At 38.1% G+C, this 20542-nt stretch overlaps 1 protein-coding gene across 1 annotated transcript in view; it reads right to left on the bottom strand.

Moving 5' to 3' along the window:
- macrod2 (mono-ADP ribosylhydrolase 2) overlaps positions 1-18900 on the bottom strand; it is a 399684-nt gene extending 380784 nt beyond the window's left edge. Inside the window, exons 1-3 of the mRNA XM_026190215.2 lie at positions 18654-18900; positions 11558-11659; positions 8616-8729 (exon numbers count right to left, since the gene is read on the bottom strand). Of these exons, the coding sequence (XP_026046000.2) occupies positions 8616-8729; positions 11558-11659; positions 18654-18690 (253 nt within the window). The 5' untranslated portion in view covers positions 18691-18900. The remainder of the gene's footprint in view (positions 1-8615; positions 8730-11557; positions 11660-18653) is intronic.
- Positions 18901-20542: the final 1642 nt, after the last annotated feature.

The raw sequence follows: 20542 nt of genomic DNA, 5'->3' as shown, positions 1-20542 counted from the left end.
GTGTTAACGTAGTCCAACAGCTGAAACCTTGTACCGAGCACCAAAATCCACATCTGTTTTGTAAAGGGTTTTATTTTGTTCTAAAATAGTGCTTCTGGTTCCAAAAACAGCACGATTATGGGCATATTTCTCTCCTGCTGCAGATGCCGAAAATGTGTAGGATGGAATTTCCAGTTGTCACCGCAGACATTTCTAAAGAAACATCTGTGAAAGCAAGGCAAAAAAGGGGGGTTTATCTATGTGAAATGCAGAACCAGCTCAGTCATACCACTTCTCAAACTAACTCTGCTATCAAAAGATGTGAGTGATACTTGAATGGATCCACAGTGCCCCCTACAGGTCGATAGACAGATAAGCTCCATGAGTACTCTATCCATTCTTCTGGTGGTCTGTTTCAATGTTACCGGTTACACTGAACTTTGTGCTGCTAAAAATGAGTCAGTTCATCCACTTGAGAGGCTCATATCCTTACCCCACATAAACACACACACACACGCAGGCAGGCAGTCTTTCTCACAGTGTATGCTTGAGGATAGGATATGAGTCATTTGTAACCATCGTGTTCTACCTAGCCACTTAAAAAGCACAGCATTTGGTTTTTTATGAAAACACTTAAAGTACTTTTTTATTTTTAACAAAAAATAAAAATGGCAATTAATTATTTTTTTTACTAGATAAGTGCCTTGCTGTACTCAGTAAGTGACCTCTACTGTTATTACTATTTTTCAAAGATCTTCAATTTTCATGGTCCTATCAGCCCCTGTCGATTAATCCTAGGCCTGGTGGGCAAAATCTGGCATGTGTGCAGCAAAAGGCATAAGGTACTGTGAGAGGTTTGTTTCATGAGAGCCAGGAACAGAGACGACAGATTAGGAAGAAAGGCGAGAAAGCAAACAACAAGCAAGCAACATTTCTGACCTACAATGACTTTCAGTGAAGTTTCCTCTCCACTGGGGAGATGAGTGTAGGCCTGACCTGAATGACAGGTCTCCTCATGAGCACTGGCAACTGTCTCCAAAAAATCCCATCCACACTTTCACGGTCTTCGCTTTGTGCGGATATGTGCGGCTTTTATGTTTTCAACTGTGGGTGGGTCACAAAATGTATGACTGGGAACAAAGGGTAGGCTCATTCTCCCAAATGCTCAATACGGTCATAGACCATTAGCGGTCCAAGCAATTGCAGACATTTCTCTAAGTGGGAGATGGACACACACTGACAGCACAGATTCCCATGATTACTTTCCATTAGCAACACCTCATGAAAAATGATTTCTATTTGGCCAGGTTGGCACACAGAGATCAGGTGAACAGCGATGATGAGCAAACACTGCTACAGAAGGGATGCACGGATCATCGCTGGATGCTAGCAGGGGAGAAATCGAGCTGAAATCGGGAGAAGGGGAAGCTCGTCAGCTGGTTTGTCGCCTCAGTTCACATTTACGACATTACGTTTACATTTATGACGTGAGGGAAAACCCTGTCCTTGTGCCGTACCTCACTCAGAGGTGATACGATTACCTGGACCTTTTAGTGCAGGGCCCGATGCAACCCACTCACCAGAGTCATTTCACTGTTCATCAGAGCAGCAAGTTCTCTCAGCCAGAGGCATTGATTTTCATTCTTGGTGTGATAGCACAACAATCACAAGTTTGTTCAAGAAGTTACCACCCTTCTGCCATGGTTTCCTATGTACTGTGCATGTGTGTGTGTGCACTTGCACCATTATAGAATCATATGGTGGAGAATGTCTTCCATTCTGGGGTCTAAAATCTAGTCCTTAAACATAAATCATTACATTTACATCACGATAAAGTTGAGGTTCAATCAGGCAAGTAGTAGTTATCATTATGATTTGTGCCTAGGAAACAGATGTAGGCCAAAAAGCCTCTGAAGTGCCTTAAAGACAGGCTGCAAATGTGTGTTTGGTTGTGAGTGTGCACAAGCATGTGCGTGCGTCAACAAACAGAGAATGAGAGACCTCCAATTGCAGTCATATTGCTGTGAGCATGGCTGCATCACTCAGGGAGGTTATGGCACAGGGTGTGAATCTGCAGAGAGACAGATAGGCCTATTGAGCAAGACTCTCCAGGGGCTGAGTGTGCTGTGCAGCACATCCATGGCCTGACACCAAATCTAATGAAGAGTCTACGCTGACAAGATCCATCAACAGCAGGAAACAAAACCAGATACCTCAGGCTTTATCAGTCACAGGAAAATGCTAAAGTAAAAGGTGAATAGTACATTTCACACCAGTGTTTGGCATGTTATGCCACAGTCAGGTATCCATACTGGTTTATAAGCTGGGACAAACTATTCGATATAAGAGGGGAAAAAATCCTCCCTTTGATAAAAGTGATGTTGAGTCTCCGCAATATATTAGTTGCAGTAAAAGAAGGAGTTCATGAAGCGGAAAAGAAGAATATGTAGACATATATTACAACCAGATCTTTAAAGGCACCCTAGCTGGGAAGAGCAACAGTGAAATGTCTGTCATTTTATCATCTATCTACAGACTGAGAATTCAGCAAGAGAATAAAGAGGCCACCATTTTATTCTGGAAAGTCGCTTTCTTTGTTGGCTAAAATATTATCAGAGCATTCAGAGTCATTCCCCAATAAATAAGGCTGTGGTCTCCATTAAAGCTTCTGCCCCAGAGAAGGACATAATATTCTCTGGACATTACACACCATTATTGCGCATTGTTGCAGTGCTGCTGCAGCTACTGAGGTTTTCAATAAATGGGGGAAGGACAAGCCTGAACCACGACTGTCTTTACTCTTTAAAATACAAACGTACATATCCTCGCCTGCGGCAGCTGAATTTCCTATCATGACAATAATGTCAGATGATTCAAATTTTGCAAATGTTACTATTTGTCATTTTCATGCATTTATTTGCTGATTATCCAAATTTTAATTCAAATATAGGATAAAAAAGAAAAACACACACACACACACACACACACACACACACACACACACAATATGCTCAAAAAACATTATACAAGAAAGTGTTGTACCTCTAGACATTACTTTGCTCTCACCACAGAACAACATTGTATTCTATTCACTATTGACCACACCAGGACATGCAGGATTCTGTACCACAGATTATGAATGAATGACCGTGAAAGTAAACAACGCTGCCTTTGTGCTAAGCAAATCCCATAGGCGAACACTGTTTGAAGCGGTGGCATATCAAAAAGATATATAAAAGTCAATCTCTACTGGATCATGCTATTCTGCCCTCCGAGGGTCACTGCTCTCATCAAACCTGTGATGACTGCAGTACAAGTGGCCCCATACAACTGAATGCCAATTGAATTTCTTGAACTCATTTCAAACCATTCAGGTTTTTTATGGCATTCATAACTCGATTTTCTATGCACATTAAATTGGCTCCTGTAAAAAAATGATCCAATACAGAAAGATGGGAAGGTTTACAGCAGGTAATGGATTAGGAGTCAACCCCATATGCATAATTACCACAGTCATCATGATAAGAATGGTCCTTTTTACTTTGCACTGCTATCTTCGCTATCTCATTCTGAACTGAGAGGGCGGTGACACTCGTGTGAACTCCATCCAGAAAGACAAGAGCGGAAAAAAAAGAAGGCCGATATTTTCTTGTGTTTGCCATTTAAAACCAAAATAAATTATATACATTAAATTTAACACCCACTTTTAGTGAACCCTGTAATTTTCTATGAAGCAAGGCTTGATTAACTGTGATAGTTGTCTCTTTCCATTGATCATCCTGCTATCAATTTAACCATGGTCTACACAGTCTACTGTAGTCAGTGAATTAGCAATCAGAGAAATTGCTGGGTATGTTTTAAAAAAAAACAAAAGATCATTCTACAGTTATTATACAAAAAAAAAAGAAAAATGCACTAAGTACAAAAATTTGGGTAGCAAATCTTTATACTAATGGAATACACAGGATTAGAAATGTACAGGGCCCAAATCTGAGCAAATCCAGATTGTAGGATGTGTGTCTCTCAGTCATACACGAGCAAATGTGCCGTTCACGTCTGACATAACTCCCCATCCTCACCCTCGCCCTTTTGTCATGTTTACCTCCAAACCTTCAGTTTGTCATAGAATAAAACAAGTGAAAGAACTTAATTCATTTTTAGTCTTAAAAGATCTTCAAACATAGCCTGAATGCTATTATTGGAAAAACCTTATTTATCACCATTAGACGTAGTGATAAGCAATTGCATTGTAGTGACATAGCGGGCTATTGTCTTCAATTATTTTGACAGGAGTCTTCAATCTTATAATTAGTCATTCAGCCTCTTTGAAAGGAGAAAAGTAATCACTGTGCTCTTAGTTTCACTGCATGCACCAACAACAACATGAACAAGAGAAAGAAGATTAAAGAGTTGTCTGAGGAGATTGGGAAGAAAGAAAATACAAGCATATTCAAAAATAAGTCTAAAGAGCTTTGCTAGTTGTTAGTTATAAATCTTGAAAACACACATAAACAAGATGACAACAAAAAAATTGTATGGCTTCCAGTCACACCACATTTTGCTTTGCAAAAAAATACAAATAAATTGTATTTTATATATATACATATATATATATATATATATATATATATATATATATATATATATATATATATATATATATATATATATATATATATATATAGCGAGAGAGAGAGAGAGATAAAACCAGACTAGGGTTTGCTAAAATGCATGTTGTCAAGCCACAACACTTCTTAGGAAATATGTTCTTTGGACAGCTGTGGGCAGATGAAAGAAATGTTCACACAAGAAGAAAGAGAAACATTATGAACAAAAAAATCCCAATGAAATACACGGAGGAGGCCCAGTTATGTGATGCAGTTGGTTTCCAGAGTCAGGCACAAAGTGCTTTGAATCAGGGCAGCATAAAACTAGAGGACTAACAAAGCATCCTGGGATAAGAACATGAAAAACTCTAACAGAAAGTGAAGCAACATCGATGATATCATCCAGACAGGAGGACTGCATGGTACAGTGACGTAATTATATCCAATCATGCTTTGTGGCACTACTGAGCATGCCCAATTGATCTAACTTTTTATTTAAAAGGCAATAAAAAACGACCGATGTTTGAAAGCACAAGGTGCTTCCCGTCACAGAGACTGCCTAAATGGCTCATTAGGAACAGTGACTAAACCTTCAGCCTTGATTGAGATCTATGGGAACGATCAAATTATATCAAAACATTTGATACTTGTGATCATTTCAATATATAGGGAGAAACAGAGTAAAGGTCTTCCTCAGTTAAATAGAGGATGCCTGACTCTAAACACTTTCATCTGTTTCACTTTATTTTAGAAAACTGTGTGATTTTTATTTTTAACTGGTATGTCTGCATCTGTACCCATTCCTATCATTTTCATTATGTTTTCCGAGAGGACTGCAAGAAGCATGAGTGTGGTCTAACATCACTTTTACAGCAGGGTCATTCTATACTCTGGGCTAAGTCTCAACATCTGCTGGGACAAGATGCTGCAGCCTGACTCACCGTGTCATGTTATAGCCGCTCTGCCCTCTAACCCTGCACTTAACTGACACCACCTCCCACAGGTTCGCACACGGGTGACAGTTTAAGCGCCTCCTGTGCAACCTCCAGCTAAACAGAATTAGAGAAGAATTAAAAACTCAATGAGCCCAATAATTAAATTTTAATGGAGCACATAAAGCAACTTGACACCCTCTTAAAGCTATAGGCAGAAGCCATAACAGGTAACGGCAAGCTGGACATTTCTTATTTTATAAGCCGCATACTGCTGCTGTCGAGACAAAATCTTGTTGTAAAGTCTTTTCCCTAAGAAATGGATGAAAATGGAACATAATTAAAACAAATGTGTCAGCTTTAACAAGCTGATCGCTGCAATGAACCGCACCTGGAGAACACATTGCTAATGCAGTTTTAAAGTAATAGTTAAGGTATGCCATAATAAATAATGAGCTGTGTCTTCCATATCACATCACAGCCCAGCACAACAGGATATTAAACTGCCAAATAAATGAACCAAAGGACATAATTAGTAGCCTAAATAAATATGGGGTCACAAAGATGTATTCCTTCACACCAACCTCCACATATACCTACAATTTGCACTCGTAATATCTCAATTTATAAATCACGTTGGACCGTAGTGAGAAAAAGTCATTCGGACTGTTTATTAAGCTTGTGAGTAATACTTTCAAAAACTCCCACAATTCACACACAGCAGTCTGCTGGTGCCAAGCCCAAGTGAAAAACAGCATGAGAAAATGGAAGTACTGCAGGCCAGAGATTGGAACCATTGAATAGATGAAAGGCAAGAAGTTGAACAAGCTATCCAAAAGATCTTATCAGTGCATGTTGCTCAACATCCACAATGCCTGCTCAGAACTGTGTTAGTCACAAAAAATTTGGGCAAGATCCACACGACCAAGAGCATGTGCAGCCTAATCAACTAAATCGTTTGCCAGCAATATTTATATAGCACAATGTCATCCTGTAAAATGTTTTGTTACCAGTGACAAAAACATTGGCACTGGAACTTTCCATTTACATTAAAATTCCCATTCATAACAAACTACTGTGCAAAACTGCCCCACACTATAAACAAAACTGGACAGTAAAGTCCATCACTGTGTTCTTATCAGTGCTACCACCTGTACAAAGACGAGTGGCTTGACAGTATGAATGGAGGTACAGAGGGCCAAATGCTGAGACCTAAAAAATTATAAAAGGCTTCAGCAATTCATTTGACCTTTCGAGCACCTCTGACAGCCTGCTAACCAGAATCAATTGCCTCCTAGCCAGCATGTTGCTCAATCACAGCCTGGATGTCTGGCTGCATTAGCTGATGAAGTAAACAACCTTCCTCTGCTGCAATAGCATTAAACAGTGTAAAACAAAAACCTGCAACGTTGCATCCTGAACCTTATTTTCTCTTCTCGTGTGCCCTAAGCATCCAGCCACAAAGCACTGCTCATTTTATCCATAACCTAAATACTTCATTTTGAGGCCACAGACTTACATGTAACAAATTTAAACAGTAAAATTAGGTAAAATTGCAAAGAGAAGTTTCCTGACTTTCATACGAGTATGTGATATACAGTATGTTTATAGCATTATACTCAAAAAATATGTATGCAAAAATGCAGATTTTAAATAATTTGTTTACATGTCAATTTTACATGTTTTTTGTTTTACATGTTAAATTTAATGGCATCTGTTCAAATGAAACATACTTTCACTTTACAGCAGGCACGTTTTCCTTAATGATTAATAATTTAAACAAACGCACCTTTATTTTTTTAATATTTTGGCGGCATTTTATGCAACGTTATTGTGGCATGTTCATGAGGACAAGGAATCATTTTTGAGTGCAACAATTGATTATCTATATCAAAGTATGTATACAGAACAGAGATACTAGTTGTACAGATAAGTACCTCAATAAGCTTTCATTAATGTAAAAGAATAATCATTGTTTTTATCTTTTAGTAAAAGTTCAAAGTAACAAACTTTAATGTTGTGGTCATTTTCCTCACAATAGTATCAAACATAGTGTTGAATATTAATATTTTTCATATATTGTATCAAAATTAGTTGATTCTGTCACAACACCAAAGTAAATAACATGCAACAATAAAACTAGTGGAAGAATCTATTTGACCTCTATAATAATGCATGTGATACATTGTAGGTCAACATGCTGATGAACAGACACAACAGCCATGAGATTAAGGTTCATGTCAGTTGTACTCTTTTTACATAATGCTGACACCATGCCAACCTCATCAGCATGGCTTTTTACATAATACATTAAGTTCATTAGCCTCATCCGATGGAGCAGTCTGTTTTTCACATCTATTAATCTTGCATAAATTATAGGGCACTAATTTCACACAAGGTGAACACTGCCTAGTAGACTCTAATGAGAATATGAATGTATTTGCAAACACTTTGTGAGAAAAGAAAAGTTGTGAAACAACAGAAATCCAATATATACTATATTAATATTCTGCTCCTGCACAGTTATTGAGGTACCACAACTTTAAGCTGAAACATTCTCCTCTGGATCAGCTGTAGCAACAGGTAAAGCAATTCTTCCACACTTATAACTCTGTGTGTAGGTTGTGAACAGAATGCAGAATATTATATAACAGTGATGCAATAATGAGAAAAAACACACACTTCTGCTAACCTTTCTTCATCCTGGTTTTTCACTCACTTTGAAAGATGTTTATGTTGTTTCCCCCAACAGCAGCACTGAATAATCACTGACAGATCTGTGTCGCATCACTGACAAACCAGATAAACCTCACCAAAAGCAGCTGGTCGTGAACCCTTGTCTGTCACTTTCACGAGAAAGGCCATGAGCTGCAATTATAGTCTCAACAGCACTGTATTTTAACTTTCGGACAGTCAGATCAGCGAGAGCAGATGTGTACTTTAACATTTGTCTCAGTCATGCTGACCACTGTGTAATGCCATAACAACCAGTATTTCCCAAGTCTTAACAGCAGAGGGCAGCCAAGGACAACTTAACAGCCTTCAGGCATCAAACACCATCCACCTGTTCTAAAAGGTCAGAGAACAGAGTGCCTACCAGCATTGACTATGGCATCCACCTCCAAGACAGTAATATCTCCTTTGTAAAGAGATACTTTATCACTCAGCCCTCCTCCGCCTGTCACCTCCTTCCCATCTTCTTGGTCATCACCTGAAATAAGAAAACAAAGACTGTAAGGATCACTTTGTCAATGATTCCAGTGTCCTATACATCAATACTCACATTTTTATTCTATTTGTAGAAGCTGTCTAAAAATACTTGTGTGATGCAGTGTGTAGTATTGATTTTTGTTGTGAACCAGTTAAGTACAGTGGACAAGCAAGACAAGTTCACTTATAACCATTCCACAGTGTCTATTAATAGTAAAAATCAACAGCTTTCTTTGATGCAGAGTTTTTTGTCATAATCAATTTAAAAGCCTGTGTTGGTTTTTATTAGCAATGAGTTTTGCTTCTTGCTTCACATACAGCATACACAGTCACATACTGAATGACAGGTCGATTTATAATATTAACATATTAAGCCTTCCATTAACTCTTATCTTCAACTTTAAAATGACTTTTTTTTACATAACAAATGGCTTATTTTTTTAAATGTGCCATTTAAAGGTAGCTTCATACGTTAAGAAAATATAATTCAGCTTTCTGAATCTAAATGAGTTCTGCTTATTATTTCTGACACTATTACAGGGTAATCACGCTGTTTCACAATTAAAAAATTATTTTTCATAATCTTTCACTTGCTTCTCTATTTTACATCATATTTTGATATGTTTTGTGAATTGTAATGTTAATTAAATACACTAATTCCAACTTTAAATCAATACAATTCCTGTCCAAGTAACTGAATATAGGAAAATACACTTCACTGGACAATTTTTAAGGGAAACCTGTTTAACTGTTTGTTAATGTAACTATCTTATTAGCCACTCAGAAACTAGATAAAATTCCCCATGTAGAGATGGTTGAGACAACCTGCTAAAGTTAAAACTGAGCATCAGGATGGGAAAGACTCTGAACAGAATCTTACAAAAACCCTAGACAAATTTTTAAGCAGCAGCAGAAGACCACACCGGTTGCCACTTCTGTCAGCTAAGAACAGGGAATTAAGCCAAAAGAGCTGGTTAAACATGTGATGATCACCCACTAAACTGCATTTGATTAGCAGGCGCTGGCTGATCCTTACTCTCTCAATTGCTATGGAAGCAATAAAGGTGTGCTACAATGCATTTCCATTTTGGCATCCTTCTTACTCACAGCTGTAACCCCACCATTTCACTTTACCTTTTTGGCCAGATGAAGAAACTAGGGCTGCTCGATTATGGTAAAAATGATAATCACGATTATTTTCACTGAAATTGAGATCACGATTATTTGACGATATTTATTTAACCCTTTAAGACCTACTATAGAACCAAGTCCACCAGAGCTTATATTATTTTTTTACATGCTGTAGTGCCATTTGTGGGAGCATTTCAAGTTGCTATACATCAATACAACTGTTATAGCCCATATTTTAATAATATGTATGCATTAAGTACATAGTAATTACATAAATTGCAAAAAAGTGCAATAAACTACAAAAAAAATTGAAAATCGCTTTTGTTTTGTTTACATATATTTCTACTTGGAGAAATTTAAGAGGTTTATCCCTCAAAACTTTAAATACAATAAAGTTGCAAAAAATAGTTTTCCACCACAGGAAATTTATTTTGAGTGTCTTCATAGTTTTATTTTGGAGATACAACAATTTTTATATACTGCAGGAAAAACAAAAAACAATCCTATGATGCAAATTTGCAAAGAAAACAGCATGTGCATCATTTCACTGTGGGAAGTGTTACGAACAGCTGATAGGAACGGCAAAGCGTGTTTCTGGAATATTATGTTTTTGTTCCTGCAAGCGCTTTTTATGCAATTTTTGCAAAGCTATATGTGGAACGAAACCATGACCGAGGACAAGCTGATGGCATCAGATGTAAGTACAACTCCTCCGGTTTCATATGCAAAACAAATTATTGCGCTAGCTTACACGGTTCAGGTTCTACAGGGATTTAACAATAGTTACGCAAAACGGAGCGTGCTGCTCTGACCGGCTTTAAAGGGTTAACAATGACTTTAAAAAAATAATATAACATAGTGTGCAACACCACTGAAGTTTTTTTTTTTAAACTCTCTTTTCAACCAACGGCAGTCACTCTCCAAATAACTTCTGCTTAGCTTTCCGAGCTTCCCTCGGGTCCTCTTAATCAGCGGTCTCCAACCTTTTTTGCGCCACGGACGGTTTATGCCCGACAATATTTTCACGGACCGGCCTTTAAGGTGTCGCGGATAAATGAGGGAGGGGCCAATAATCGGCTCAGTCATTTTTAATGATCGTTGAAAGCCCAGATCGTAATCGTGATTAAAATTCGATTAATTGAGCAGCCCTAGAAGAAACCATTCACACCCTTTTAGCAACAATTTTTTTTAAAGGAAAGGGGTCTGTGACATCACTATTTTGCAACAAGTTCTTGCAAAACGTTGTCTTTCTGCCTCTGCTCTGTTCAGCAAGTGACAGAGCACCAAAGTTTCAGCTATCAATAAAGAGCAGTAGTCCACAGTTTGAGATAAAAGACTAAGTAACATACTGTTGTTTACAAATGTCTCTTTCAATTGATTAATGTTCATGTAGCACAGCCATTGTCTAGGGTTAATTTTGTTACAGCTATATAATCCAACACCAGTTTCTCATTTAGGTTTTGAAATGGGCAACAAATAAAAAAGATAGATAATACATATATTTTAGATAAGTGAAATTATGAAAATACATCTGTTCAGCTTAAATTTTTAGCTTAAATTAATTGTACTTATGCTGGCGCAGCTTTTCTGACAAACAGCACTCCTGGTTTCTGATTGACCTGTAAAAAATACCACAATGTGTACGACTACACACTTAGAAACACTTCAGCATCCCAAATGGCACACTCCGTCACTTACATCTGTTTTTCTCTCTCCAGGTTAGTATCTTGTCCAGAGAAATGAAATCTTGACGACGATACTCCTTGCGCCTGTCATCCAAACTTAGATGGAGCAGTCTCTCTGTGAAGACAAGTTGCATACACGTGACAGAAAATAAAAACAGTTTTACTAAAAAAAAAACCTGATAAAAACAGGCCAAAAATGTAGTCCTTGCACAAATAGGTGCTGTACTGATTTATGTTAAAAATCACAAACATCCTTCCTTCACTTTAACTTAATATAGTTTTTTTTCTTCTCTTAACCAAAGTCATAGAAAAGTGCTCTTGCTTTACTGAAGGCCCCCACCCATATCAGTAATAGTTTCAGGCCTTGATGCGAATGTGGAACTTCCCCTCCACAAGTTAGTTGGATCTGTCATGAGACAGACCCTTCATCAGTAGCATTGTGATGGAGGTTGTTTAGCCATCGCTTATGGCTTTAAACTGGCAGCTGTGGACACCACACGCCTGTCAGACAAGCATTATTTTAGTGCAGGCTTCGTGCATGAATCCAAGCTTTTAGTCCTCCCTGTTCAAAGCTCTGTGTTGCTTTTTCTCTGCACAAACTCCTATACGACTTACAGGTCATTGAAAATACAGTCAAGGTGTATAAATATTTGAAAAGTTAAACAATTTTTGTAATTTTGCCTCTGTACTCAACCACAGTGAACTTTCAATTGAACTGAACTTAATATATTGCCCCAGAACCCGATGATCTTCTAGAGAAAACCCTAAAAATCAGACAGTCCTCTGTGAGCAAGCACTTCATAGTGATAGTGGTAAGGAAGAAACCTCTGGCAGAAGCAGGCTCAAAGAGGGCTAGCCTTCTGCTGTGACCCGTTAGCGGTGAGGGGAGGAAGCAAGGAGTAGAGGGAGAAAAGAAAGTGAAAGTAAAAGGAACTAAAAATGGAAAAAATGTTCAGTGCAAGAGGGAGAAATACGGTGTCTCTTTATCGCCCCTGTTAGTACTCTAATGCAGTGTTCTGGAGCAACTTTTCAGAGTGTTTTTAGAGTGACCTGATAATAATCAAGTACAACAGATCAGTCTCATAGTAATAAATCTCATCTGGCTATATTGATAAATAAAGCTGGAGATCATCTACAAAGCAAAATGATTTACATAAACAATATGGAATCTGTCAGATAGATACGACTCAAACAACTGCAACTCATTTTCTTTATACCAACAGTGGCTGCAAGTTCAAACAAACCATTCCTCTGCAGGGGATCAACAACCTGTTTTACAACTACTCATTCAAGAATTTTTCAAAATAAAATGAAAGGTATAAATCCTGCCTGAGCCAAGTAGCAACTTATGTGGTTTAATTACAACCACCTTAAAAGCCTGTGATATGTAGCCTGTTAATAAAGATAAATTGATCGTATTAAAAAAACAATGGTTAAACTTCTTTGAACAGTGTTGTTGGAATGGGGTACATTAGACCCATCAATAGTCTTGTAGGAACTGAGTCTAATCGACCCTATTCCTGCAAGACTGTTGATGGTTTGGAGCTAGTAAACACATGAAGTTAAACTTTAAAGATCAATATGAGAGAAAGAGCCTAAATATATATCAGCATTTATTAAAGTTGCTTTTCTTCATGTTAGCTCTGTGGGTCAACTCGGAATATCTTTTTCCTGTAATGGTTATCATTTTCTTTGTAAAGAAAATACATTAATGAAATCAATAGAAACTCTGAAAAAGAGCAAGAAACAAAAAGGAAAACAGTTTTTTTGTGTTTTTCACTTTCAAATGAATTAGAACTTTTCTAGATCTTTGCACTTTGGCTTATCAGCTGCTTGATTAAACTAAGCTAGCGTGAAAGATTGCTCCTCCTCCTGTGCTTCTGACAGTTAGTATGACTTAAGCGTGCTGATTAATTTAAACTAACATATTTATCCTGCTGCATCCGGGCTTCTGTAGGGGAAATAAATCAATAATGTTGATCAATTAATTAATAAATCATTTACTAACAGAGATTTAGAAGAGAAAAGCTTAATGTTCAACAGTCTACATTTAATTAATTTACTCCTTGATGTGGTCGAGAGAGTTATATTAATGATTTTTTTGTGAATTTTTATATTTACATTATTTTTTGCTGATTTTTGGTTTGTTCTTTGTTGGTCTCACAGGAAATTTATACAATTTAGATTTCTAGAATTGCAACCTGCTCCATCCAAAGTGAGATGAAGTCACCTCTTCTAATAACACCAGAAGTTTTCCAGTTATCTATAAAGTTTAAATTAAATTATACGTTTTAAATCAGGCAAGCAAAATGTGATCAAAGTTCAGATTTCAGCTTTAATATGAAGGGTTTAACACAATTTTTTTGCATTAAATCTTTAGGAAATACAACAGTTTTTTTACACAATCCCCCCATTTTTAGAGACTCAAAATTAACTGGACCAACTAACATCATTTTAAGCAGAAGGATTGTTTTTAATACCTGAATGAAAATCCTTTGCAGCCAGTGAGTGAAATACAGAACCCATCAATAAATACTAACTATATCTACACTGTCCTGCCCTTTGTCTGTCAAGAAACTATTTCAAAGAACTTACTTCTTAAAATCTCACTACATTTAAACTCATACTAGGCGCTATCTAATCAATGTACAGGAAATCTCAGTGCTTTGTGCTGCTTATGTGTTTGTTTTTAAAACAACCTACATTATAATTGTCTAATATCAAATAACTTCTGCTGCTTTTCTGCTCTGACTGCAACAGAGCCTTTGCTTGCTACTGGTTGACAGCATTGAGCTGTTGCGCAAAAGCAAAAGCAAATCATCCTAATTATGTGCTACTGTGAAATCATTGCCAGATAAGTAGCCTAGTTTACACTGTGTACTTTGAAATCACCTCTGTAACAGATCAAATAAAATGCATGTCATATCAACCTTGTATTGTTTCTTTTTAAATGGCACTATGGGTTATGAGACTGTTGCACAAATAAAAGCCTACATATTCAGGGAAAAAGAGATGACTATGTTCTGGTCAGAAATGTAAGCTTCTTTGGATCATCGTTACACAGAATATCACAGGAGGTCAGGCTTACATTGAAGGCCTTGCAGCAATAGGGGATATCTGTTGTATCCCTGATGTATTCTCTCTCCCTCTTGCCCACTGCTGTTACTCCTAAAATAGCTATTATTCTACATGGATGAATAAAAAGGCAGTTCTGGAGTTGAACACAGAAAGGCTCTCTGGACTACAGTGAAGCACTTTGTTGCTGTCCTTTGCAGAATCCCAAAGATTGGGTTAGAGGTCATGAGATTATTTCACATAGTATCATATCAATCAAACGGCCTGAATAGTTTTCTAAACTCCTGGCTGAAAGGGCAAGTCACCTGTGCTGCACACATATAACATATATCACAAGTACCGTAATTGTCGGGCTAAAAGCCGCTACTTTTTGCACAAGCTTTGAACCCTGCAGCTTTTAGTCAGGTGCGGCTTTTCTATGGATTGTCCATGATTTTTGTCATATCGTAAGACGATTTGTTTTGTTTGTTCCGCTGTTGTACGGCACTACGTTGCCTGGCAGAAGGGCATGTGATCAGACACACAGTATCGGGGTTCAAGAGTGGTGGTCACATGTCCATCCGCCAGGCAACATAGTGCATTCAGACACGGAACAAACAAAACAAATCGTCTTACGATATGACAAAAATCATGGACAATCCATAGAAAAGCCGCACCTGACTAAAAGCTTGCAGGTTTCAAAGCTTGTGCAAAAAGTAGCGGCTTTTAGCCCCAACTGTGATATATGTTATATGTGTGCAGCACAGGTGACTTGCCCTTTCAGCCAGGAGTTTAGAAAACTATTCAGGCCGTTTGATTGATATGATACTATCTGAATGACCTCTAACCCAATCTTTGGGATTCTGCAAAGGACAACAATATATCACCTTGTGGCCAGAGACTCTGTGTTCAACTCCAGAACTGCCTTTTTATACACTGGAGAAGAGGACTTTGGTGGTTTTAGTGCGCAGGAAGATGGTGGTGAATGACTGACTTTTCTTCTTGTTAAAGCCATGTCACTGCACCTGAGCCGAATCTATTTTTCTGGTGTGCTGTAGGTTATTGTTATGTACTACATTTGTTACTCATTTATGAAGCACAGCACATGTTTCGTAATATGTACCCTTAACTTGTTTTTCAAAATATTAATAAAAGGGGTGTGTCTCCAAACAGCCATCTCTTTCCTGACAATTCGCTTTGTGCATATTCTCTTACATATGATAAGTCAACATTGAAACACCTGCGGCTTTTAGTCAGGTGCGGCTAATGTATGTACAAAACAGGATTTTCCCCTGATTTTAGCTTGTGCGGCTAATATTCAGGTGCGCTTTGTAGTCCGGGAAATACGGTAGATCAATGAGTTTTGGGCAATTTCTCTAATTTTGCCTCCAGTGGTTTTAAAAGGTGTGATTGAAAACTTTCAACTTTGTTGAAGGTGTTTAACAAAAAACCTTTAACATATTTCATTTTTATGCATATGGCCTCATTTTCAGAGGTTCAAAACTGATGGGACAAACTGACATAATTTGAAATATAATGACTGGTTTAAATACTTCAAGACAATCACCATAACTAGATACTGTGTTTCCTTCCTTGCGCTTCACTAACTGAAAAGCTTGCTCTACTGAGTTGAGACCAGGTGACTGGCTTGGCAGTTGTAGAATATTTGCCTTGAAAAGCTCTTCCATGGCTTTTTCAGTATGCTTTGGTTCATTTTGCACACTGAAGTGCTGTCCGATCAGCCCTGCGGCATTTAGCTGAACCTAAGCGGAGAGTATAGCCCACTACGCTTCAGAATTCATCCCGCTGTTTCTATCAGCCGTCACATCATCAACACTAGGCCCATTAGGCAAATGGCAACCACACATGCCCGTGACATAACATTGCCTCGTTTATGTTCAATGGATAATGTTTTATGCTTTGGATCAGGGTTAGGGTTATGCATTTGGAGCAGATCCTTTCATTCTCCAGACTTTTCTCTTCCAATCAATCAGAGCTGTGCAGGCTCTTTTAGATATTTGCTGCCAAACTCTTCATGAGTGTAACCAGTGGTAATGATACACCAACCTCCTTGAAAGTGTTTTTGCTAGATGCTGTGAAGCGTTTTTCTTAACTAAGAGAAGAATTCATCTACTTAGTCTTCTGTGGTCTCGCAGACCTTTTGGTATGGCTGAGCTAGTGTTTTCATTCTTTTTGATTGATCTGGCCACTCAAAAAGTTTTTACTGTCTCTCTGATAGGTTTATTTTTTGGGTTTTCAGCCTAATGATGGCCTCCCTCACTCCCGCTGACATCACTTTGGACATCACATTTAGAGTTCCAGTGAAAAGTTACCATATTCAAGTTCAGCATTTGGAATAATCTCCAGATCTTTTATCTGGAATAATAAGCAAACTGACTTCATCTAACCATGAAACATTTTGTCAGCCAGTTGTCCAATTACTTTTGAGCCATTGGAAACAGTATTTCCTCAATAGTTAATGCAAAAAATTATGCAAAGCCCCTTGAATTAAAGTTCAAAGTGTGAATTTTAAATTCATATTGACTGTTTGATTTAAATTCCAGTGTCGTGGCGTACAGAGGCAAAACTACAAAAACTGGCATTATCCAAGTACCTGCAGCCTGAACAGCATATGCTGTCTTTTTATTCATGAATATTCTCGGTTATGTTTCTATATGTTGTTCATTCTTTTTCATAAATCTTCCTAGTTTTACTACAGTCAGAATTCTGGTAAATGTGGCAAATCAGATTTTCAACCGCTTCAGAAATAAGGCTGATCTTTCCAGAGAAACTAAAAGTGTCAAAATGAGGGAAATTATTTCATCTTTGGTGTTATTACATAGCAGGATTTCCCAAAGCCTAGAGACTCGCCCAAGTCAAGGAGCATTTTAAGAAATAAGAATGTTAATATCCTTAAGTTTAAAGGGTTTTTCTTTCTTTCATGTTTTGACTTACCATGATCTCCTATTAAAGGGATTTGACGTAGATTAACAATAGTACTTACATTGATATTCATTCTGTGGTGCTTCCTGCTCAAACTGGAAGCATTTATAGAAACATCCTTTAGACACAGACTGAACCATAAAACAAATGCATAATTCAAATTGACAACCAAAATAATGCAAAACAAAAAACAAAAACATCGTTTCATTTACTGAATGAGCTAGATCAGATAAGGAAATTTGCCCCCATTGTGACATTATGTAGCACTGCTTCTCTCTATAAGCATGTCATAGCAGGGAAAATACATGTGCAATCGACATGCATAATTGTGGCTGCAGTCTAGTTGCTGTTTGCTCGTTTTTAAGGTGGCAGAAACGCAATGCAACCAGTGACTGCCACACTAACCACAGCTGCTAAGCCAAAAGAAAGAAGTTTACCCCGAAAAAGCTCTGCTGTGAGTTACAAAGCTACAACTCACAAGTAAACTTCACAAAGTGCTGAAGTCTCCCTTACTGCCTCTGCCTCTGTCAGACAACAGGTCTGTCCTGTATGTCAAAGAGAAAAGTTTCACAATAACCTGCTATCGTTGTATGCTTCAAACTGTGGTCGGCTTTAAGAATAAGTGCACGGTTTATATTAATGCACGCTAATTCCTAAGAGAGCTGTATACCTACAAGGGCATTCAGTTGCAGAGAATGCTGTTTGCAACTCAGCGAACTGCTGCTGCTGCTGCTGCATCATACAGGTGGGAGACGGGAACTGTTAGTTGGGGGTGGTGGGGTACTCTGACAGGTACGTGAAGACTCGAGAAAGATCTGTGAGCACCTTAAATGTAAGCTAATAAGCAAGCACTGTGTCGGCAGCGTTGTTGCGAATGTCAAACACACATTACGGCGGCACAAACAGGAGGCGGAACATCATTACAACATCTGTACAGTCCGCCCTGTGGGATTATCAAGCAGTCTAGGAAACAAGTAGGCTACTACTGCAGCACACGGACAAGACGGAAAGAGTGTCTGTCAGTCTTCTGGCGTGGTAAAGATTCACGCCGTCTGCCATGGAGATGATGATAGCCTCATTCCACCTCCCCCCCTTTCCAAAACAAGCCTTACCTTTTTCAGTCTTCCAGTCCTTTTTCTTTTTGCTCATGCTGCCGGAATGATTAGACTTCGAATGGTTGTTTTTTGACTGTGGCAACCCCAGGCTCACAGTGAATAGAGTTCCGAGAGAAAAAAAAAACCTGGAAGCTAAAGTGAAACAGCCTCTGGACGGTTGTCTCACCTGTGAAGCTGTCAAATTTCTATGGACCTCAGTCGGCTCAACCTACCGTGACTGCGCCGTAAAATTTTCTGTGTACTCGTCCTGGGCAAGTGATTGGAGCGCGGGAAAGGGGAAGTAGGCGTGCGATTGGTCCGGCTGATCCGTCAATCACGTAAGGTTCACGCACGGAGAAGGCAGGGTAGGTTGTTTCCGGCGGTTCACCCTCCTGGCGTGTGAGGCGGTAGTCTAGTTACAGCCACACTGCAAAGAGTGCAGTTTACTTTCAGTTACTGCAAGCAAACATTTGTTTTTATTATTATTAATAATAATTACGGTAGTTCGAAATTAATTTCTGAACACACTCCGGAAACAAACGGAGTAGCCAGTATAATTAAAACATAATAATCAATGAATATGGGCTGTAGGCTGATATAACCTCCTGTCTTTTATATGTAAACAGCTTGTTAAAAACCAAGGAACACTGTAGTTATTACTTTGAGAGTAATGTAAAGGGTTGTTGCTTATGAGTAGCAGCCTTTTTGACTTTTTGACTTTTCTAATCATGTTAACTAAACTTCCCTTTGCTAGTATTCTTATGACATGTCATTATCCATGATGGAGCAACTATTTGCAGTGTGTGAGGAAGTAATGTTGCCTCAATGCAATTGTGCAATCTATTTGTAATTCTTAACAGCATTGGGTGATTTTTGTGATAATTTGGCTGTAGTTGTGGCTGATAAAAATGATATTTATACAAATGGACAGAGATGGAAGAGGACTGGAAAGACCAGATCAAACCAGTAAGTGAGGCTGTCATATGTGAGAGACTGGTTCCAGAGACCACCGTCTGTCATCTGTTGTATTAGCCATGGTCTGGTCCAGACCCATCTGCTCCTAAAACCACTGACATTATGCGATAGTGGAAAATTTCTTTCATCCAATCTGAACTATAATCCCTATCCATATTTAAAACAAACAAACATTTTGAGCATCATTTTTGATGAAATGCATCCAGATTAAATGCAGTTCAGTCATTTCAACTGAGGGAAAAATATAAAAGAAAGGGGCAGCATAAATGGACGCCATCGCGGTTTACAATTTGCTCATAGTCTATTTTAAACGTGCTCGCCAGCCGCCTCTTAATGCAGTCAAATTAATGATCTTTATCACACTGAGCTGGTGCACCTTTTAGGAAATTAAGACAAAGTAATCAGCTCTCACATCTGGCACAGAAACTCGTAATTTCCTCATAATTTCTTAATTAGTTTCCAATCTCACTGCCTATTACGGATTTACCCAACTGTTGAACACCATCCACACTGGGAATAGCAAACTTAAGTGTTTGCCTCTGACCTGTATTTGAACAAATATTGTATTTGAATAAGGCGGAGATTGCGGGTTTACAGCTGTAATGTTCGGATCAAACCACTGGGTGTCAACCTTGCTACATTTTAGCCAGCGGGACTGATTTTGGACTTTAGAGTAAATATTCAGGTTCAAAAGCTCTTATACACTCTTTAAAACATAGCGTCTGTTTACACGATACCCAATATAATATATCTATTATACTAAAATATAACCAACTATAACATAGGTCTAGTATTCACATTCAAGTACCTATATCCGCATTTTCTTCTTATGTTATCTGTTTGGATCTTATTTTATTGTTCACTGGTCTTCATTTCACTCTTAGAATTGTTGTGTCTGTCATGTTGGAATAACTAACGTTGTTTGTTTCCTT

The sequence above is a fragment of the Astatotilapia calliptera genome, chromosome 13 (genome assembly GCF_964374335.1).
Source record: "Astatotilapia calliptera chromosome 13, fAstCal68.1, whole genome shotgun sequence".
Taxonomy (NCBI): domain Eukaryota; kingdom Metazoa; phylum Chordata; class Actinopteri; order Cichliformes; family Cichlidae; genus Astatotilapia; species Astatotilapia calliptera.
Note: the sequence above shows the minus strand (reverse complement) of the source record. Positions and strands in the feature narration are given on the sequence as shown.